Source organism: Abramis brama, assembly GCF_963993115.1.
Source record: "Abramis brama genome assembly, chromosome: 1".
Lineage (NCBI taxonomy): Eukaryota > Metazoa > Chordata > Actinopteri > Cypriniformes > Leuciscidae > Abramis > Abramis brama.
Window position 1 is genome coordinate 12438521 of NC_139963.1, and position 24242 is coordinate 12462762.

At 37.2% G+C, this 24242-nt stretch overlaps 3 protein-coding genes across 4 annotated transcripts in view; all 3 read right to left on the minus strand.

The window, feature by feature from the left end:
- LOC311086043 (NACHT, LRR and PYD domains-containing protein 3-like) overlaps positions 1-11043 on the minus strand; it is a 64379-nt gene extending 53336 nt beyond the window's left edge. Inside the window, exon 1 of one of the 2 annotated variants that reach the window (XM_084118702.1) lies at positions 10957-11043. The gene's annotated coding sequence lies outside the window, so the exon portion shown is untranslated. The remainder of the gene's footprint in view (positions 1-10956) is intronic. The other variant, XM_084118701.1, reaches the window with a different exon arrangement.
- An 8781-nt stretch (positions 11044-19824) lies between these two features.
- LOC311080919 (stonustoxin subunit beta-like) lies at positions 19825-20388 on the minus strand (the record flags this gene model as incomplete). Its single annotated transcript, XM_084111154.1, has 1 exon — positions 19825-20388. A coding segment is annotated over one exon (564 nt), but the record flags the coding sequence as incomplete, so codon positions are not given.
- Positions 20389-20972: 584 nt separating this feature from the next.
- LOC311080926 (protein NLRC3-like) overlaps positions 20973-24242 on the minus strand; it is a gene marked incomplete at its 3' end in the record, with an annotated part of 36475 nt that continues 33205 nt past the window's right edge. Inside the window, exons 8-9 of the mRNA XM_084111164.1 lie at positions 21965-22090; positions 20973-20997 (exon numbers count right to left, since the gene is read on the minus strand). Of these exons, the coding sequence (XP_083967290.1) occupies positions 20973-20997; positions 21965-22090 (151 nt within the window). The remainder of the gene's footprint in view (positions 20998-21964; positions 22091-24242) is intronic.

The window sequence follows — 24242 nt, forward strand, 5'->3', positions numbered from 1 at the left end:
AAGTTTCTTATGAACTAACAGTCCACCAATCAGAAGTCTCCATCTGTCAACTGAGGTGCTCAGGTTACAATTGTTAGTACAAGAGACAGCAGATGTCATCATTTCCACTTCTTAACAAATCAATTAAGTACACACAAAAACTGACTTCATGAAAGGAACATACCAGTACACAACACAGTGACACATAAAAGTTAAAATACAAGCATAGTCTATGAATTTCAAACCACCATAAGACAACAGAACATCAAAGATATACACTAAGGTCAAGTTCCTCATTCAAGCCTGGATACTTAGTAGCCTGCAGGCGATATATCCAGAAAGCTTCCCGTTGATTCAGCTGCCTTTGTCTATTGCCTTTTCTTAAAGTGTAAATTGCAGGTTAAATTTTTCACAAAGATGATGCAATGTGTTTATTAAACATAAAGATAAGAACCGCCCACCATTGTTTTTTATACCAAAATGCTGATATAGGCTAATATGAAAAGTTGGCAGTTTTAACAGTGGTTTTAACCGCTCCCGCTCCCTTCCACTAGATGGGGCGTGACGTAGGAACTCACTAGTAGAGTTACCGTACGCTAGCAGCTATAGATGCCAAAGTTGGTATGTTTTATTTGATAAAAAAAATTATGGATAAAATAACTCAATTGTAAACATACTCGTGTGTGCTGACTTCAAGGGGACCGTGATCCTGCCTGAAATGAGAATAAGCTATTCGCAAAACAAACGGGTTCAGGCACATCAGATCAGCCGGTCGCAGGTCGAGCTGTTCCACTAAACTCCAAAACGCGTTCACCTCACGGCAGCACATACTCTCCACTGCTGATTCAACTGGGTGGCATAGCCCACACAAACACAGTGATGGGGACATCAATCTCTCTTTTTCTTTTCTGACAATAAACATCGCTAATTAAATCGTGAGAAATTGATAACGCGTGGATTGAGGAAGGGTATTACATGACGTCTGAGGCGTCGATGAGACTAGCGATTGATGCCTGTGCAGTGTGTGCATCTCTAACGTTACAGCTCTGATTTGGACTGACTTACTGTAAGTAAATAATGTCTTCAGTTGTTGTCCCTCCTTGCTATTCTACATGACGGCAATATTTTGAAAAGACTTGCTTGTTCCATTATATTATCCGGGTTAAGTTTGCACCAGGCTAGACTAGCTCGAACGTAGCTAACGTTACTCACCAGGACACCTGGCCAAACCTCCACTCATTCTCCTCACACCAAGCATTAATAACTCTTTGAGTGCCATGGCTCCCCTCTCTCACGCCTGACCGGTTATAAATTGTAGGGCTGTGGTCCATAAAGAATTTGATGGTTTCCCACATCCTCAGTCGTTCTCCAAATAGCCATAATACAGTAAGAATCTAGCAGAGTATGGGTTGCGAGTTCCTCTTGTGACGTCATCACCCAGTAACTGAAAAAACACGCTACCTTTGAAGAAACCCCAATAAATGTTATTTTAACGCATTTTAAGACAGAAATAATTAAATATATACATATAGAGCACTTTAATTTACACATTAATTGGCTGTGGTGGTTAACCTGCAACTTACGCTTTAAGGACAAAGGAATGTGGTCAATCCCACAGGCCTGTAAGGTGGATTGGTCACTATTGTGATGTTCCATATAGTGTCTTGCCATGGGATAGTTGGTGTTACCTGTGCGAATTGCGTATTTGTGTTCAGCCAGTCTGTCCAGCAAACGCCGCTTAGTTCTTCCTACATAAAAAACTTCACACATAGGACATTCCAATCTATAAATGACAAAGGTAGTTTGACAGTTAATGAAGTGGTTAATAGTGAATTCCTTTTGGGAACCAACATCATGAAAATTTTTGGTTTGTCTTACATTAGCACAATGGTTGCAGTGATGGCATTTGTAAGAACCTATGGGCCTAGGGCCTAACCATGTTTGTTTTACTTCTGGTTTAAGATAACTGTGAACCAGTCTATCTTGTAGGGTGGGACATCTTCTAAAACTAGCCTAATGAGAGGTGGTTCAGGAAAGACCTGACTTAGTACCTCATCACTTTCAATAATACCCCAGTTTTTTTGTATGATTTGCCTTATCTGTTCAGCCTCTGTACTGTATGTAGTGACAAAAACAGGCCTCTCTTTTGTTTATTTCGGTGTATTCCTTCATGAAATTCATTCAACTCTGTTTCCGAGCCAGACCAAAAAAGACATATATCATCAATATAGCGCCCCCACCAGATAATAAACTTGGAAACAGAGTTGAATGAATTTCATGGTTATCTGAATAGCATTAACTATTGATCAAACATCAAGTTGTCTTTAGAATATAGCAAAGTGTGTATTAATTTTCTTGATTTGACAATTTCAAAAGATAACCAAGGAACCTTGCATACATCAGTGTATAGAAAACCGACAGACAGAAACACAGTTTTACATGCTAAGAGCTTCCATCCAAATTGGCTTAAAGAGAATGTCCCATATGGGCAGTTCCAGAGAGTGAAGAGGATCTGTGACCAAGATCATGTTTTTTGAGAGTAAATCACTAGAGATGATGTCACGATTTAAGGAAAGGGGATATAGAAGCTCTACTCTCCAAAAAGCTTACACCAGAGCCAAACATGTAGCTAGGTCATCACTACTACAAAGGAATACACCGAAACAAACAAAAGAGAGGCCTGTTTTTGTCACTACATACAGTACAGAGGCTGAACAGATAAGGCAAATAAACTGGGGTATTATTGAAAGTGATGAGGTACTAAGTCAGGTCTTTCCTGAACCACCTCTCATTAGTTTTAGAAGATGTCCCACCCTACAAGATAGACTGGTTCACAGTTATCTTAAACCAGAAGTAAAACAAACATGGTCAGGCCCTAGGCCCATAGGTTCTTACAAATGCCATCACTGCAACCATTGTGCTAATGTAAGACAAACCAAAATTTTTCATGATGTTGGTTCCCAAAAGGAATTCACTATTAACCACTTCATTAACTGTCAAACTACCTTTGTCATTTATAGATTGGAATGTCCTATGTGTGAAGTTTTTTATGTAGGAAGAACTAAGCGGCGTTTGCTGGACAGACTGGCTGAACACAAATACGCAATTCGCACAGGTAACACCAACTATCCCATGGCAAGACACTATATGGAACATCACAATAGTGACCAATCCACCTTACAGGCCTGTGGGATTGACCACATTCCTTTGTCCTTAAGAAAAGGCAATAGACAAAGGCAGCTGAATCAACGGGAAGCTTTCTGGATATATCGCCTGCAGGCTACTAAGTATCCAGGCTTGAATGAGGAACTTGACCTTAGTGTATATCTTTGATGTTCTGTTGTCTTATGGTGGTTTGAAATTCATAGACTATGCTTGTATTTTAACTTTTATGTGTCACTGTGTTGTGTACTGGTATGTTCCTTTCATGAAGTCAGTTTTTGTGTGTACTTAATTGATTTGTTAAGAAGTGGAAATGATGACATCTGCTGTCTCTTGTACTAACAATTCGCTCCGTGCACAAAATGGCGACCGTTGACGTTTCGAACTTGAGTGTGTGGGCCAGTACTTCCGGTGAAAACTTCCGGTGATCTGACAGCGAGAGCAGGAGACAGCGAGAGCGAGAGACAACAGCGACTGAGTTCCCCACAGCGATATTTTTCACAATGAGTGTTTTTAGGATTCAAGAGAGGTGCCTTTCAGAGGGTGACAGCCTCAGCACTTCATTGTTGTGTGCCGTTATGTACCATGTCGTCACGTTATAACAGAGAAGTCAGCTTTCATGCATACCCCGTTGACGCTGCGGTACGGGCTGAGTGGATACAGAAGATCCGGAGGGATAACTTCAACCCGACCAAATTTTTAAATGCATATCATTTTCAGTGTATTTCACCTGTGCGTTTCTATGCTTTCTATTACTGCATTTATTTTGTGCAAGTGAGATGAGTAAAGACCATCTGTTTAATAAATCATTATCTGTCTGGTGTTTATATGCAGCACATACAGTATTGTACTACGTGTAAAATATACACAAAGTTGCCCATATTAAATTGTTTGTGGTACCTATAGTTAAAAATGTAAATGTAAAATAATGTAATAATAATATTGATCGAGCAATTGATGTAAGTAAGTAAAAAATATATGCGCAGAATATAAAATAGTATTTATGGAGATAAATTGTAGGCAGCCTATCACAGGGCAAACGTGAATGTTCACGGTGCATTTAATGCAAACAACTCTAATCGGAGTTATAACTATATTTACAGTAGGCATAATTGTTATATTGCGTATGTGTATGCAGCATGAGTCAAATACAATCTTCTGTTCGTGAACAGTTGTATTTCATTCATTAATCTGACTACGTACGTCATGTACGTACGTATTAATCTTCACGAACAATATTTGACTCATGCTGCATAGTACACAATAACAATTATGCCTACTGTAAATATAGAGTTATAACTCCCATTAGAGTTGTTTACATAAAATGCACCGTGAACATTCACGTTTGCCCTGTGATAGGCTGCCTACAATTTATCTCCATAAATACTATTTTCTCTGCGCATATATTTTTACTTACTTACATCAATTGCTCGATCAATATTATTATCACATATTTTACATTTACATTTTTAACTATAGGTACCACAAACAATTTTATATGGGCAAGTTTGTGTATATTTTACACGTAGTACAATACTGTATGTGCTGCATATAAACACCAGACAGATAATGATTTATTAAACAGATGGTCTTTACTCATCTCACTTGCACAAAATAAATGCAGTAATAGAAAGCATAGAAACGCACAGGTGAAATACACTGAAAATGATATGCATTTAAAAATTTGGTCGGGTTGAAGTTATCCCTCCGGATCTTCTGTATCCACTCAGCCCGTACCGCAGCGTCAACGGGGTATGCATGAAAGCTGACTTCTCTGTTAAAACGTGACGACATGGTACATAACGGCACACAACAATGAAGTGCTGAGGCTGTCACCCTCTGAAAGGCAAGTCACCTCTCTTGAATCCTAAAAACACTCATTGTGAAAAATATCGCTGTGGTAATGGAACTCGGTCGCTGTTGTCTCTCGCTCTCGCTGTCAGATCACCGGAAGTTTTCACCGGAAGTACTGGCCCACACACTCAAGTTCGAAACGTCAACGGTCGCCATTTTGTGCACGGAGCGAATTGTAACCTGAGCACCTCAGTTGACAGATGGAGACTTCTGATTGGTGGACTAATATAGTCCAGTTGAAGGAGTGATTGAAAACGAGTGAGTGAATTGGGACACTGAGTTCGCCGGAAGGGCTGCTGATTTTTGCATAGTTTGAGCTTGCTGTTTAATAATTAATTGAAACCTGGCAAACTGGCAGCTCCAGTAGTAATGAAAAGATTTATCCCGAACTCTGCCATGGAAACTAACATGTATAGGCCTAAAACGTAATTAAACAGTTTAATAATCAATTAAAAAGGAATTTATATCTGTATGATAATATGCTGGACCAGCATGGTTTGGAAAATGGATGGATGATTGATTCAGCTCATCTCCGCCATCTCCCACGCTCACAATGCATTATGGGTATTCTCAAGGCGTTGAGCGTATATCAGGGCTGCGGTGAAGTAAATAAGTATTGTGATACTTGGTGCCACAGTGACACTCTTGTCCCAAAAAGTATTGCTCAGTTTTCCCTGTTGCACAAAATGTGAAGGTTCCCCCACCTGCCAAATCCCACTTTAACCACTGGTCATAATGCATGTATGAATATATCCAAACAAAACAATTGACCCTCAATACATGATCGGAATAATTGTGTCGGAATGAACGGAAATGAACAACTTCCGGTCCAATGGCGTCATTTCGTGTGCAGTGGAAAGGCGGCTTAAAGGGTCATGAAACCCTAAACCAAATTTTCTGAGATTTTAACAGAGGTATGTGTGTTAAACACCATTGAAGACAATGTTAGCATCTGTTAGATTTAATAGTAGGGGGAAAATGGTTAAATTTGAGTTTTTTTCCCCTATTTTCATCTTCCGGGTTTAAAATCTTCATCATGTCCACGTCACAGGATACTTTGAGTACTATAGTACTTTGATGACTCATCGGTGTCTCATTATTATTCATGTACTGAGTTTTCTTATCCAATGAGAAGACACTTGCTCTTAATTATTCATGACACCACGTGGAACTTTCCAATGACAGACATGTCAAACTGTGATATCGCGTAGTAGATGAGAGAGCAATGATGGGACGCGCGTTTGTTTTCGTGGTGCAAAAGTTCCAGTGCATCTTTCCCCGCGATGCTGCCAGGGCTAGACTCCGGCTGCGGGCGGTTGGCCATCAACCATGAACACATCTAAACTGGTGTGGAAAGGTGGACTTCGGCCTTGTACACCAATGCAGGTTGTGTCTAGTGATGCGGTCCCGAGGACTTTTCTATCGCTTCAGAGGTGTGTGTGTGTGTGTGTGTGTCTAAAATGTAACCCTGACCGTTTTACTTGCCTTTTGCTAAATAATCACTCGTTATTAAAATTTAGATATTTCGATAATACCTCAAGTGTATGGAACGTATGCTTAATTTGTGAAAATTTCTGTCACTGTCCATCTTTATTATGTGGGTTTAGGTGGCGCGTAGATCTAGGCTATATACGGAACTTTTTTTTTTAAGCGGAAAATGTATTATTTTCAAATATATGCATAGTGTGTATAGAAACAATTTATATGTTTTAAATACAATTATGATTACTATAGGCTAATATGTGTAGCAGGGCATTCAGTTACTTTTGAAAGGACAAAAATAAGGTGTCCGTGTATTTCATTAGACTTTAACTTTGCCAGCAATAAAAAAAAAAAAATCTAGCATTTCCTCACGTGTTACCACTGATTTTTAGTGACAGTCGATATGCATGGGCCACTGGCGATGACAGTTCCCCCCCCCCCCTCATCCCTCCCCCCTCCCCCCTCCCCCCTCCCCCTCCCTCTCCCTGCTGCCGTGCCATACCACACCCACTCCCCTCCCTTCTTCTCACAGCCATCCACGCCCATTTAAGTTGCATTTTTCATAAAGATTGTGAGCTAGACTTGAGCTGAAAGAGGGGGGTTTCATGACCCTTTAAATGTGCAAGGGCCTGTTTACACCTGGTCACTTCATGCGTTTTTTCTGATCAGATAGTTATCAGATTTATCAAAACGATTCCATTTACACTTGGTCACATAAATGTGTTTTCGCAAAACGTATACTTAAATAAACAGGCCCTTAAGGTGATGATACACAGGGAAACTTTTTGAGCACTATTGCTGGGCAACATTGCTGTCAACGGGAAACCAGATGAGACACAGGGCCCACGACCGATCTAAATTATCCAGATAGCAATTTATTGCCCATTTTCAATGGGAAATTGCCCAAGCAACAATCGCTCGGCAAGATTGCCCAGCAACATTGCTCAAAAAGTCAATAGCGTCTGGCTGCAGACTTGCACTTGCACTCTCAGACTTGCATGCTCAGACACCAGCACTTCCTCTGCCTGTGACGTCACTTGCAATCGACACAAATTAACCGGAAATATGTTTCCAGCAGTAAATATTATGTTATATTATTTATTTTTTCAGGAAATTAAAAAAGCGGCATATTTTTTGAGTTATTAAACATTGTATCGTTAAAGTTGGTATCATTATATTGCTATCATATACTGTTGTGTACCAACATTAACACAACATTTCCCCAAAATCATGTTTAATCAGAGATACGAGATTTATGACCCGGGAGCAGGGAGATATGAGGTTACGCTGTCATTGATAAGAATGGTACGGACACAGACGTCGCTGCTGTCAGCAGTGTTCATCAAAGTCTGCGGTCACGTTGAGCCTTTTGACAAGAGAAAAGGCTTCAATAGTTAACCAAAGCTAACGACTGTGGTTACATACATCTTCCTAAACTCCATTTTAAAGGTTTAAGAGCTATAAGTGAAGCAGAACAAAAAACGATGAGGTGACTAGGCTGTCTAATAGGTGGAAATTTGCCTAATCTGCATGCAAACTTACCTTCGTGGCTCACCGGCTTCCTTCTGCACAGAAGCATTACAGCTATCGATTTTTAACAAAACAGGCCTATTCAAATGTATCTAACCTAACTATTTTCACTCATTATTGTCTAAAAAACATACAGGGCCCTATTTTAACGATCTGAAACGCAAGTGTCAAAGCGCAAAGCGCAAGTAACTTTGTGGGCGGGTCTTGGCGCTGTTGCTATTTTCCCAGCGGGATAAATGACTCTTGCGCCAGGCGCAAATCTAAAATGGGTTGGTCTGAAGTAGCTTCATTATTCATAGGTGTGGTTTGGGCGTAACGTGAAATAAACCAATCAGAGCGTCATCTCACATTCCCTTTAAGAGCAGACGCGCTTTGTTCTAAAGCGGATTCCTATTATAACGGCGGATTTGCCAGACGCGCGCCAGGAGCGGTTCACAGCCAAGGAGAGCAACGCTCTCGTCAGGGACGTTGGGGATGGAGAAACCCACCCAAATTAACTTTGGTTAAAAAGGCGTATGATAATTTGGGTAAATGTGTAAGCTAGATGTATGCTTTTATAATAAATTGTCTATCTATCTATCTATCTATCTATCTATCTATCTATCATAATAATGTATGATTTGCAAAAATGAAAACTGCTGCTTCTGTGTAGATGAGAGAATCAAAGTGTATGCGCGTTGTGCACACGCTACATTGATTATGGCCAAGCATGCGCCCTTAAAATAGCATATGAATAACATGCGCAACGCGCCACTGACTTTAAACTATTTTTTCCTGGTTAGTGGCGCAATTGTTTTCTAAACCTGCAAAATAGCATGAAGGAACGTTTGCGCCGGAACACGCCTCCTTTTTTGCGCTGAACCGCCCAGGGAGCGCAAGTTCATTCCCTAGTTTAGCGACGTGCTTCTGTGGAGGGAAAAGCGCGCTTTGCGCGGGTGCAAAATAGGAATGATACATGCGTCAGTGTACAAAGTCAATTGCGCTGGGTGCAAGATAGGGCCCACAGAGTTATCCAAAGATAGGCTTACTTGGCGCCAGTAACTTAGACAGCCCTTTTTTCTCCCATAAATTAAAACCTTGCTACTTGGGGTATTTTACATGCACAGTGCCAACTTCGAGTCAGTAAAATAATAATAAAAACAATAATTTAATGCTGATATCCAAAACATTTAATTCAATTCAAGTATTATTTTAGATACATTTTAAAACTTCATATAAACTTATAATAAGCCTAGTAATAATAAGCCTAGTAATAAGTAGACATTTAAAATGCATCAATAACTGATATCATAGTTTAACACAGATAAATCAGAGTTAACGCTTGCTTTACGTGTTGCTCAACAAGCATTTCCTTAATCGTTGTGACTTTCAATCAAGCGTGCCGCACAAGCCCTGAAAAGTGAAGCCAAAACGTCTCGATCGCCCCCCAGTGACTGGTCCTAGTATAGGTCATAAGCCCCGCCTCCCCGTGTTATTCAACGGGACGTGAGACCAACTAAACAATTAAATTACACTTCAAATATCTTTTTTCCAAAGGTGGTTTCTTTCATTTGCTGTCGTTTTTATCACGCTGATGTAAGTTCAAGTGTCGGTTTCAAAAATAAGTTGGTTTTTAGTTAGTTACGTGATGCGGTGATATAACGTCATGATTGACAGCCGTGATTGACAGGTTCTCTGAGCTAAATAGTCACTGAAGCGCCAACGGACATTTTTTTCGGGATCTTCGGAGGACTGCAGAGATTGTATTTGCTTTATTTTAACAAGCCTCTTGTCGTACTGCAATCAATTTTTTAAAAAGTGTGCAGAAATCACTCTCCCTGAGTGCATTCGGCGAGAGAGTGCATTCTGCACTCTGCTTTACTTCCTGCTCACTACTGTGCAGGTCTGGTCCCGAGATCGCTACTGCGCAGACTCAAGTTCCAATATGTCAGCGCCATATCGGGACACTGGCGGCTTCAGTTCTCATCAATGGAAGAGAGCGAAGGGGCGTCGTCCATCTTTTTTTACAGTCTATGCTTTCAATCCTGAGGAGACAAAATGCCGATGAGGCTCCCGCCACAGAGTGAAGAAGAGGTGGAGTTATGAGGATTCTCTTCTCAGACAGTTGAAGTGTTCAATGGAGTTAAGAGATTTGCTCTCTAGCTATTTTCAACACTTTAGATTGGTTAATAATTTGTAAAAATAACAGAACCACGTGGGGACTGACCAATAGCATCGATTTGTAAAAAAAAAAATGAAATTGACAAAATTTGGACATAAGAGGTTTCCGCCCGACAGCGACGATATATATTTATTTATATGTATATTCCTATGGTACAGAAACGATTTTTGAACGACATTGGGAGCTGTTCTCAATCCAACACGAATCACACTATGCGTCGATTGCAAGTGACGTCACTTGCAGAGGAAGCGCTGGTGTCTGAGAGTGCAAGTGCAGCCAAAGTTGCCCTGTGTATCATCACCTTTACACTCTGGTCTTTTCACGATCGGGATCACAGAAACGCATGACGTGGCCAGGTGTAAACAGCCCCATTAGGGCCGCCAGCCTTTTACAGTACTCAACAAAACATGAATTGTATACATTTAAGGTTTAAACATCATGGGCAATCTGTTGTTGTTATTATTTGGCTCACTTATGGGCACTGTTTCGGTTCAGTTATTTAAATTTGTGCAAAAGTAAATTTGCTGACTCTCTAAATGTTTTCAGAAGCAGCCTCAACCATGATCGATGCAAACTAGACCAGGGTTTAAAATAAAATAGGCTAGGCTACTATATTGTCCTGTTGGAGGAAAGAAAAACTGCTGAAGTGTAACGTTAACCGTTTTATGAGTGGAAGTTTCCACCGTGAAGTATCGAGTAATGACATCAACATGTCCTTTGAGTTTGACAAAGTCTATTTAGACGCAAATTATCATTATTACAGCTATGAAAGGTTAAAACGAACTTACCGTAACATGTGAAGTTATTTTCTGATTGTGAATACTGCGCTGCTTTGGATATGTGACACAGTCACAGACTGCTTCCGGTTTCACTTTATGAGAGTCTGTTCCCGCTAAAAACACACCGCGCGCCTCAGGCTGAACGTGATGACGATGGACTACGTGCTTTACCTACTGCATACTGCACTGAACTAGGACTCGGTCTAGTGACACAATAAAACAAATAGGCCTATTTATTTATTTTTTTTATCAATTATTTGTTATATAAATTAATAAATAATATACATAAATAGGATATGTTATAATTCACTTTTCAAATCGAAGGATACTAGGTAAATAATGGGCGTTCACTAAATTTGGGACACCTAAGTTCTGATGTGTACAATATCACAGACAAGTCAATAGTTCATGGGTCTGACAGAAGAGCATGACAGTTGTCAAAACTGTTTTTCTTTTCTTTTCTTTTTTTCTTTTTTGTTGATTGTTATTAGCCTACTTGTATAGTATTTTGAGCATTAAAAAAAAGTGTGATGTTTGTGATGTATTCATGAATGCAATAAAAATAGGATTGATTGCAAAACTAAATCTAAAATGTTTTTATTATTATTATTATTAGCCTTTTTGTAACAACCTAAATTTATGAACTGCTTAAAAAAAAAAAAAAAAAAGGACAGTATGGTTTTGGGCACAATCATCTATGCGTTTCAGATGAAGAAAATAACTAGGGATTTCTGGAGATAGTCTTTCACAGTATAGTTATTAAATTCCTTAGATTCACAATTATGAGGATATTTTATATTATTGTTATATATTGTTACATATGATTAAAATCCAGGAAATACAACAGAAATAATCTAACACTGGCCTTAACATGAACCATGATTCATGCTGGGGAAAAAGTATTTTTGTCTTGATTGTAAATATAACTACACAAATATACTGTACATCTTTGTAGAACAAGGATCATGGAGTAAAATTATGACAACTAGCTAACTCTCTCCATATGAGCTACATTTAATCAAATAAAAATTGGCCTAATAGACCTACACATTATAAAATTGTCTGTCAGTTGTTTGTATTGAGTAGTCGCTATATTGTAAGGCTAGCGTCAACTGTTTAGTTACCAGCATTCTTCCAAATATCTTATTTTGTGTTCAATTTAAGGGTAAATAAATGATAACTGACTTTTCATGTTTGGTGAACTAAACCTTCAGGCTAATGTTATTTAAAATGCAGTGGTATTTATCATGCATTGAGTTAACAAATTCAAGACTTGGTACTATAATGTCAATGTTGTGCATAGGACACAAATTGTTTAAATAATAAAATAAAAAAAAGTTATCTGACTCATGTTATGGTCTGTCTCTTATTTCATTCAACTATTTAAAAAATATATAATGAATCAATATAGGCCTATAGAAAATATGCCCTATTGTGTTCAGCCAACTAAACATAGGCTACTTTGTTCTGTAATTCATTAGGTAAACATGAATATTTATGTTGTGGCAACTTATGATTTTAACGTAATATTTTGAGTTGCGTGGACTTCAGTCCCTGTTCGTGGAGTTAGTTGCCCGATAAGTTGCCTTATTATTTTAAGTTGACCCAACTTTTTTTTTTTTACATTAGAGTTAGGCATTGTTAGGCTGTATGTTATTTGTTTTATGTCTGTACACAAAATGGTTATTGCATATGTAGGCCTATCATTCTGCAACGAGGTAAAATTGAATGTCCTTTTTACAAACTTAGAATTACTAACATTTATGAACATTTGAATAATTTAATGGTTCATGCGTTTATTTGTTCATTTATATTTTCTTTACAAGGGAGGTGACTCCTCTGTTCATCCTTTCATAAACATTGTGTGATGTACTATGCATTGTGTTTTAGTCTTTCACTTTTGTTGGTGTCACAGGATTGTATTGGGTTTATATTGCGCTGGGTGATAGCAAGTTAGGAATGGCCAAAAATGCTAAACAGGCAAGCAAACATGTTTTGAGACAGAGGGTGTGTAAAGGATTTTGGGTGATTGGATGATAAAAAATGAAGGCCACAGAACGAAAGCTGATTTCCAAGGATCCTCCAGATTGAGACTTCTTTCGCCGCCTATGATCCCACTATCCTGTGTGTAAGGTTTTGTGACAGTTAAAGGGTAAAAAGGCAAGTTGAAGTTCAGAGTCAGTTTTAAGATGTAGATTTTTCCTAATATTTTTCAACTGTCATTTTATTTCTAGCGAGAAATTGGTATTCTTGTCATTAAATATATGATTGGTTTTGGGTGAGTTAGTCGTTGTTTTGCTGAAGTGCTCGTATGATCTCCACTAGATGGAGCCACGTTACTTTGGAGTCACTCATTTCAGTGAGCGATTCAACCCAAAACCATCAATGAGAGTGTAGCAGATTTCAACACGTGTGAGGTTTGGACTGTGCTTCTGTTTCTGTTTCTGTTTCTAGGGGTTACTTTGCACGCCTCATGAAAATACACGAGACCTAATCAAATCCTGAATCTACAATGTCATTTTACTGTGTTGTGGGGATGAATCATGAAAGCATCTCTCAGGTAGGCCCTGATCTTCATCTTGTGGTGACTGCATAGCCTATCCACTCTTCAACTCTGGTTTACACTTTGTGAATTATCTACAAAGATAAAGTAATACGTTATGATAATGAAGTCTTAACTGTGGCATCAGTGAGTTATCTTGTGCTCAAATTGGATGTTCTGCGTGTCTCTCATCTTCATACAGCAATGAGAACTGCATACTGATTTACATAAAGTGTCATTTCCATAAACTCATCAGCTAAAGGATACTTGTGCTGTTGGAGTATATATGAACATGTAGGTATGACAGAAAGCTATTTGTAGTGTGCAGTTGTAACATGCCAAACAGTGCTGGTGAATTGCCACCAAAACAGGGTTATTAATATGGTTTTTGGAAATAGTATCATCATTATACCATTTTTTTTAAACATTTACCATGTCAATGCCATGGCATACTTTAATGTTTCTTATAAATGCAATACTGAATATCATTTCAGTGCTTATTCTCAATTCTGACAATATCAGGATTTTTTTTAAACTCAAAAAAATAAAAATAAATAATTAATTGTTTAATTGGATATTGAATATTGGTTGGATAAAGTTGGATAAAATGTGTTTTACAAATCATTTCAATTAAATATATTTTGAATATATATATATATATATATATATATATATATATATATATATATATATATATATGTGTGTATATATATATAATATGAAATACATATATTATGAAATACATTTTGAACAATATTTACTGTATGTCTTCTTGTAATTATTTATTATATTTACAAAAATATTTAAAAAAATATATAAAATTATATCAAATAAATGACAAAAATGTATTTAAAAAAAACATTTAAATAAATACATTTTAAAATATATATTAGTCTACCAAGACACTGACACTTTCCTGGCCAATTCTTTCTACAGAAGTCAACATTTGAAGTGGATCAAAACCTTTCATCAAAGTTCTACATGAATTTTGAACAATACCCGTTCTTGTCTTTGATGACAACTTTGATGAACTTTTTTGATCCACTTCAAATGTTGACTACTGTATACATGTAAACACATCATAAATCAGTCCCTCCAGGATTTCGCGATTTTTTTTGTGTGATTTTTGCGATCAAAATGACTTATTTTGTGGTGGTAATTTCCAGAAATTTGTGAAAAAATTTGCGATTTTTATATTTTATAATTAGGACATCACATTTACCATAATAGTATTATGTCAGATGCACAATAGTCATACATGACACAAATCACAAACAAAAGAATTCTAATCAAATTCTCATCAAATGAAAAACTTTTGAAACAGCCTATAATAAATATTAGAGCAGGTGTAGTAAATATTAAGAGCAGGTGTAGTAATCAGGCATGTGATTGGCGAAGGACAAAAAAGCAGGAAAATATACTGAAATTCAATCAGGCAATCATACATTTCACAATTTTATATTTATATATGAATGTCAAGAATTCAGAAGTGTGAATATTTATATAGCCTACACTACACAGAAATAACATACAATTAAATTATGCTTATTTTAAATGTATTGTGCAGGCTAGGTATACAAAAATACAGGCTTTTAATAATCTTTCAGTGCGCAAAACCATGAAAATATGAAACGCTTCAAAACAGAGCGTACAAAGCGCGTATGCGCATCGCGGGTGCAGAATGATGTGCTCAAAGCAACATGGAGTCACAGTGTGCAGCGCTGCACAAGTGCGCATTTAAAAGTTCACGGCACAAAGCGAAGAAATGTCGAGCGCACAAATCCTAGTGTCTATCTGTCCAACAGTTTATTGATCATTTGTTTCTTCACAGTTTTAAATTCCAGTTATTGTGCGTTTGATGTCGATTCATAGTCCTTGTGATGTGTGTGATCTAACAGGCACACGGTAGCCAGTCGTTTAAAAACAGCAACAAACTCAACAAAATAAAGTCATTTTCATTTTATGCAAATCCACAGCCTTTTCTCTACAGATCAGGCATTATAATGTGAATATCATATTGGAGAGAGTTTTACCGTGCATGTATGCTGCTGTAACCGGAAGAGGCGCGCGCGCTTTTTGAATACTGAATGGAGAATGATTGACAGGCGCAGAGGAGGGAAAACGAGTTTTCGTAAACTTTAATGATGTAAATAGACTTCTGTCCTTCACATTAAGCTATGAATTTAGGCTTCAGATGAATTTGTCACCCAAACTGACGTGAAAAAAGTGGGAGCCGCCGAAAAGCGCGCTGTTTCATCCCTGTACTTGGAAAGGAAGGAAAAATGCATCTCTTTGCCATCTGTAACCATGGTGACGTGCCGCCCGGTGTGGCCCTGTTGCGCCGGGACGGCGATTGTGGTTTAAATGCGTTTTACATTACAGGCTTCAGTAAATCGAAGAAAAGGAGTTTACCCTTTTCCCGCAACATCTGTATCCACGTAAAAATGCATTGAAACTTTAATTAAACTAGAGATATCAAATGGGTTATTATAATTTAATGTGTTGTGAGGTCTTTTTCATTTTTGTGATTATTTTGCGGTTAAATTAGGAATTATGCAGGATCGCAAAAAAATGCGACAATTTGTTGATTTTGCGTTGTATTCAGCGATCGCGGAATCGCGAAAAACTGGAGGGACTGTATAGTAGTCTTATAGTACTTCTACTATTTTCCTAAGGGTAATTAGGCCATGCATAACCAACACATAGACGTATATTTTCTGTCATTTAACGTCATTTAACGTCGGTCACCCTCATTAATGTATTTTAAATTGTTTTCATATTTAGATATGACGGCCAGAAAAAATTAAGTTATGTTAAGTTTTTGTTTTGTTAAGTTTTTCAGTGCCATTGACTCCCATTATTTTTCGGCGTTTTCCTTCAGTTTTCAGTCCATAATGGCGGCCGCGCCGTCACGTCATGGGGGCAACTGTTGCTATGGAGCGTTCTATTAAGTTTTGCCTCTTGGGCTTCTATACTCTTTGTCCTCGCCTCTTCCCTGCTAACCGTAACAACTTTGCAATATGAACACAACGAGTAGCCTACATTGAACTTATTTTTTTATGGAAGTACATAGAAGTGAAAAACACCTCATATAAAGTGTGACCGCATCAGTTTTGGCCGAACAAACTTTCAACAGATGGACCGAAATCTCTCAGATTTCCTTTATAATATCTTTGTGTTTTGAAGATAAATGAAAGTGTTGGGTTTGGTACGACATGATAACAGAATTTTCATTTTTGGGTGAACTAACCCTTTAATATTTAAGCTACTGGTTGTGGAAATATTGTTAGTCTCATTTAAATGTCATAAATTTGTATTGGTGAATGACTGTGTGTGGATGTGAAGGCAGTTGTTCCTCTGATAACAGGGTTTTATCATTTCTAGGTTGGGATGATTCACCTTTATTTCCTAAATCTCCATCACTGAAACATCTCGACTCTGTAATTCTTCTTTTAGATTCTCACAGAACACACAAATCATTGAATCTCCAGGGAGTGTGGAGTCTGTGTTAAGACTGTGTTCATGGTTTTATTCATTCTTTTAAGGCAAGAACATTATACAACTTTTATAAAGAACAATTTATTAAGTTTTAAACTGATAATATGCAATATCTGATAACATCAATATCATTTAGGCCTAGCTGACAGATAACAAAAATTAAGAATCAAAACAAATGCAATCAAACAAACACATTTACTGTAAGTCAGGGTGGTTTAAAAAAAGTTATGCATCTGGAATTCATTTACATAAATACTTCTTTTCTCTAGCAGTAATTTGTGATGTCTTTTTCAAACATCTTATGACCCCATTAAATTATAAACATCTTTGTGAATTCTATATAACTAAAATGAGATTATCTTCTGAGAAACATCTGGATTCCACATGTATAAAGTAGCAGTGTTCAGTGGCGAGGATGAAACTGAGCAGAGCCGATCAGACCCGCAGTGAAGACAACCGTCCCAAAGATCATTTCATCAGCGCTATAAACCCCTCTGATGAAGGACTAGTCCAGTGTCCGAGAGTGTCCTGAGTGTTTGCTAGGCGGTTGCTATGGTTTCCATAAGTTGTATGCATTAATACAAGTTCAACAGTTTCATGAAAATCAGCTCTGCTCGTCTTCCTCACAGAATCAACAGAGTAAAATATATAATAACATAATTACACAAAGAAACAACAAAAACCCAGGAAACATCCTGATGATATTCTTAATATGATCAACAAGATCTTCAAACCAACATCAACAAACGTTCAGACACAATAACACACACACACACACACACACACACACACAGTGTTGGGAAGGATACTTTCAAAATGTATTCCGTTACAGAATACAGAATGCATGCCCAAAAATGTAATTTGTAACGTATTCCGTTACGTTACTCAATCTGAGTATTGTATTCTGAATACTTGGATTACTTCCACATTGAATTGCATTTTATAAGTGTCGGCCATCAAATCCTGCTTAATAAACAGGCCTATTCTTGTGGGGTGGGGGTGCGGTGATGCGGTGGTGACGCGTATATGCCAATAAAGCACCTAAAAGCTGTCACAAAGAACCGGCAAAAGTAATAATTATGAATATGTCAAACATAGAAAGGAGATATTTTAATTGTTTATTAATAAACAAGTGTTTTCTTTGTCAGTGTCGACTACAAAGATTAAGTTGACTCGCGATCCTAGTGAACGCGCCAGAGAGAAATGCACATTTCATACGGATTACATATGCAGAGAGCAGTTTTCATTGCTTTACCCCGGTCTTAAAGTAAAAAGATTACTGTGAAAAAAAGCAGTATTTAATTACATTTATTGTGGTATTACTACATTTTATTTAATTAAATGCATTTATGGTGAAATTACTACATTTTCAGCTCAATCTGTGTTCATTTTGACCATGAAACATGCGCTGTCACTTTAATTCAGAGTTTGCAGCACAGCAGAAATAGACTCGGTGCAGAAACGATCTCTGCACTGCTGTACGCACTGCAACTGGGACGGATCGACGGACTGCAACCGCGTGCAGTGTGAAAGCTCTAACCTGTTAAGTACAGAAAAAAATACACACTGCATACGCACTGCAAACGGAGTATGTGTGAAACGGGCGTTCATTTATGAGACCAGCTCCAGTTCACTCGCCGGCGCCTTCGTATCCTGAATCTGATTATCTATTTTCTGCTATATTTACTTCTTATTAAATACAGGCAATTGTTTGATGAAACATTGATTAAAATTAAGATACAATTAATACAAAACGAAATTCACTTTAAAGAAAGGCTTTGTGCTTTCTGTTTGAGGTCTCTGTGAAAGTTTTAAAGCAGTTTTTTAGTGCCGCTTTCAGAGCGCTCACGTCCTTAACATTGTTTTTTCCTCATAAATGCGAATACGAAAAATAAAATAAAATAAATATTTTATGTTCTGTGGAGAACCAACCCTTCTTCATCCGGTGAGTAGTATTACTTTTGGTTTGCGCAGTGTAATTAACAGAAAAATATTTTGCCACCTAAAAGTTAAAAAAAAAAATTGTCACGCATGTTTATTTCCCTCATATTCAAAACGCATGTAGATTTGTAGACCGATATTTTTCTAATGTCTCGACTCCTTTATTAAGGGAGTATATAAACAGACGTTTCACTAATGCATGCAAATGTCACGTCCATAATGCTGGAATTGACCAATTTAAAAAAAAAAAAAAAAAATATATATATATATATATATATATATATCTTCAACTAGTTTTGTGGTGTAGGTCTACGTATTTGAAAAAAAACGTACTTCTAAGCTTTATGCATCTTCAGGTTTGAGGTGGAGTCTTGGACGCTGGTCGAGGTTGGTTGCTGGCAAGCAGAAGTTGCACTGAACATTTCGTTTATATCTCCCTTCTCTTGTGAAATGCTGTTTGAATTTCCAAGATATAAACACATTCTTGCCCTGGCTCTGTTGTTCCAGCTCCATCTCTAGCTCTTGTTGCTCCTCTTACGACTCCATTGTGACTGATCACGCAAACCGCGCATTTTTTCGTTTTCATATTGGAGCTTCTGGGAAATGCATGGAGTTGCCTTAATTTATTTAGAAAGTGAATAAACTCGTGAAACAGATAAGTATCGTCATGTAATCCATTGATTTCAACAATGTAACTATTCTAAATACCAACTATTTAAACTGTAACTGTAACGGAATACAGTTACTCATAATTTGTATTCTAAATACGTAACGCCGGTACATGTATTCCGTTACTCCCCAACACTGCACACACATTAGTCTGTGTGTTTGTGTGTCAGTCAGTGTGTGTTAGTCAGTTGTATGTGTGCGTGTCAGTCAGTGTGTGTGTATGTCAGTCAGTCAGTGTGTGTGTCTTTGTTTTTATTGTGACACAGAGACACTGTTGTAACATTATAAATATTAAATCCAGCATAGAGTGGTTCAGTGAATGTGTGTGTGAATGTGTGTAAGTGTGTGAGTGTGTGTGTGTCAGAGACACTGTAGAAGGACAGAGTGCCGGCCGACACGTCCACACACACTCCTACTCTCTTACAGGATCCTGAACCAGCAGAAACAGCAGTGGACTTATTATTGTGCCAGACAGAGAATCTGTAATCAGAGCAGCTCAGACTCCAGGACTTCTGATTCTGTCCAAACTCACAGTCTAAACTCTCTCCTTTCCTCTCGATTCCTTTATATGACACTGATATTCCAGCACCATATCCACTCCATTCAGCCTCCCAGTAACAGCGTCCAGTCAGACTCTCTCCACACAGAACCTGTTCCCACCCATCAAATCTCTCTGGATGATCAGGATACGACTGACTCTCTTCCACACGCGTCACCTTTCTGTTCTCCTCAGACAGAACGAGACGAGTGTGTGCTGTGTTTGGATCCAGTGTGAGATCAACGGCATCTGAACACAAGAACACACATTACAACACCAACATTTACAACAACACACACTAAAACTGTGTGTTTGAGAACTTACATTTGTGTAATCTTGAAATCATGAACTCTCCTCTGTGATCCACACTAGAACACACACACACACACACACACGAGAGAGAGAGAGAGATTTATTACACAAAAACAGAACTTTCTCATACTGTGAACACAAATTTTTTGTTTGTTTGTTTCTTTCTGTTTCTTTCTTTCTGTTTCTTTCTTTCTGTTTCTTTCTTTCTGTTTCTTTCTTTCTTTCTTTCTGTTTCTTTCTTTCTTTCTTTCTTTCTTTCTTTCTTGTAGGCTTAATTATGAATTACTGTGTTTGTCATCTAAAGGTTCTCATCAGCACCAAAGTCTCTTTAAGTCAAGTCATTTCACTCCACAGACACTTTTGAAACGCCTCTCTCTCTTTGAATGAGGAAATATCAAATTCTGTCAATTTCAGCTCGAAATAACAAACAATACGTTTTTATGAAATGTAATGGAGTAAAAAGTATTATATTATGTTTTGGAATGTAGTGAAGTAAAAGTAAACGTTTTCCAACGTTTCAAACGTTCAATGTTCCAAAGGAGAAGTTGCTCTTCAGATGACAGGATAAATTTAAAGGGTAGGGGGTAATCGCATTTGAATGCAAGCTCGCTTTTCACTTTCGCTTTTTAAATTCTCGATCACGTATACTCAGTGTATAGGGAGCATTTTACAAGATTAGAAATTTGTCGATGACGCTCAGGATCTGGTATGCATCAAATCCTCCGCAAATTCCTCTTTATTTGAAAGCATATCCAATCATCATAGAGAAGCTAAGCTTCCATCCAGGACAAAAATATAGTTTTAAATAATGATTGAACATTCAGATATTTCTATATATATATTATTTGTTTTATGCAAATAACGTGCATAATGCTCTCATAGACCCCTAGTGAAGCATAGCACTAAAGAACTAAAGAAGCATATGTTGACCACCACAGAAACAATGGCAAATTCTCTCACATATATGTGACCCTGGACCATACATCAATGGAAATATTATGTATTCAGCTTTCAGATGATGTATAAATCTCAATTTAAAAAAAAAAATACACATAAGACTGGTTTTATGTGTATTTTTTTTTTTTAAATTGAGATTTATACATCATCTGAAAGCTGAATACATAATATTTCCATTGATGTATGGTTTGTTAGGATAGGACAATATTTGGCCGAGATACAACTATTTGAAAATCTGGAATGTGAGGGTAACAGAAAAATCGAAATATTGAGAAAATCGCCTTTAAAGTTGTCCATTTCTATTGGCGATAGTGCTGCATCCATTCACAAAAATAAATGTTTTATATATTTAAGGTGGGAAATTTACAAAATATCTTCATGTAACATGATCTTTACTTAATATCCTAATGATTTTTGGCATAAAAGAAAAATCTATAATTTTGACCCATACAATGTTTTGTTGGCTATTGCCACAAATATACCCGTGCAACATAAGACTGGTTTTGTGATCCAGGGTCACATATACACAGAAGACAGGAGGATTGTTATTGCTCACATACTTGTCCAGAGTCACGGGTCCGGGGTGACTGTAGATCAGATCCAGCTCTCTCAGGTGTGAAGGGTTTGAACTCAGAGCTGATGCCAGAGCAGCACGACCTTCCTGTGTCACCATACAGCCAGATAATCTACAACAACATCAAGTGTTCATGTTAGTGTGCTTCATTTTTACAGATAATATACAAAGGATGCAAAGCATATGGTCTGTGGAACACAACTGGGCCACCTGATCGTTCCATATGACCTGCAGGACGAATGAAATGTAGATTTCGACTGAAATGACTGAAATGTAATACAGTTGCAGAGTTACACACACACACACACAGTTACATACATATATATATATATATATATATATATATATATATATATATATATATACACACATACATACAGTGAGGAAAATAAGTATTTGAACACCCTGCTATTTTGCAAGTTCTCCCACTTAGAAATCATGGAGGGGTCTGAAATTGTCATCGTAGGTGCATGTCCACTGTGAGAGACATAATCTAAAAAAAAAAATCCAGAAATCACAATGTATGATTTTTTAACTACTTATTGGTAACCCTTCCTTTTACAGTCCCCTAATTACTAGGTATTTACCTGGTAAATATATGGTAAGTTATAGTTGGTTATTGGTAATTACCACAGGTAACAAGAATGTAAATGCAGAGAAACTACAAACTAATTACTAGGTATTTACCGGGTAAATATATGGTAAGTTATAGTTGGTTATTGGTAATTACCACAGGTAACAAGTATGTAAATGCAGAGAAACTACAAACTAATTACTAAGTATTTACCTGGTAAGCATATGGTAAATTATAGTATTTTAGTGTGTAATTACTTAAGGTGATTAGTATGCAATTACAGAGAAACTACCAGGGAAAAAAACACCACTGTTAAATATCAACTCAACAAAGTACTGTGTACTTGTTACCTGTTTAGGTTGGTAATAACTCAGATTTAATTGTGTACTTCCTCAGAATGTAGGCAGCCAATTTTTAGAAACACCTCCAGTATTACCCATCAATTCAAGTTAGGTGTGTAGTTATCCTAGGGTTATGTTGGTAACAGTCCATGTTTATTTATTACTACCTTGAAATTAAGATGGTAGTTTCCAATAAATTACTTTGTCTTACATAGTTGTTGTTCATTGCTACACCCATTTATAGAGGGTTTATCAAATAATTTACCTTACACTTACCTGGTAACTACCCCGCAGGAACAGTTTTCCCTAATGTCATGGCACATCTTAAATACTGGGTATGTTCTTGCAGATGTTTTTACAATTTACTCAGTAAGTAAAGTGCAACTGTACTGTAAAATGAAGCCTTGTTTATTTCCATGGTATTACCGGAATTGTACCATATAACCTAATCATTCCCTTTTCCATAGTCACATTTTTTTTTACCTCGTATGTCCTGCAACGTTGCCAAGGAAAACATGACAATTTACTCGGTAAGTAAAGTGCAACTGTACTGTAAAATGAAGCCTTGTTTATTTCCATGGTATTACCAGAATTGTACCATATAACCTGATCATTCCCTTTTCCATATAGTCACAATTTTTTACCTTGTATGTCCTGCAACGTTACCAAGGAAAACATGACAATTTACTCAGTAAGTAAAGTGCAACTGTACTGTAAAAGGAAGCCTTTTTATTTCCATGGAATTACTGGGATCTTACCCTATAATCTAATAGCTACGTAACTGTAGCTATTACAGATTATTGGGTAAAATCCCAGTAATTCCATGGAAATAAAAAGGCTTCCTTTTATAGTAAAGTTGCACTTTACTTACTGAGAATGTTCAACGTGATCTCATGAGAATACGTGTATATTTTTACGTAAAGTGTAATTCTACCGTACATTTACTTACGTTTTATACACACAGAAACGTATAATACTGACGTATTTACAGCACTAAAATGTTTACGAATTAACAGCACAAAAACGATTAGCCTACATGCATTTAAACAAGAATACACTTTAAAACCTTAAAAATACCTTATTTAATCGTTTAACCATTTTAATATTTAGTTTATTTACAGTGAGACACAAAATGCGTTTTCTCCAATAGAACAATACACCAACATAAATTCACAAAATACATCAATTTTATTATACTTGATATAATCCAAATCTTTAGAATCCATACGTTTGCAAGAAAGAGATCCAAATTCAGCCCTTTATCCAGTGAGTGATCTTCATCTCCATTTCACAGGCTATCACAAGCAGCGCAGTCCGTAACTGTCAAATCCCGCGCTCGTGATGAATTC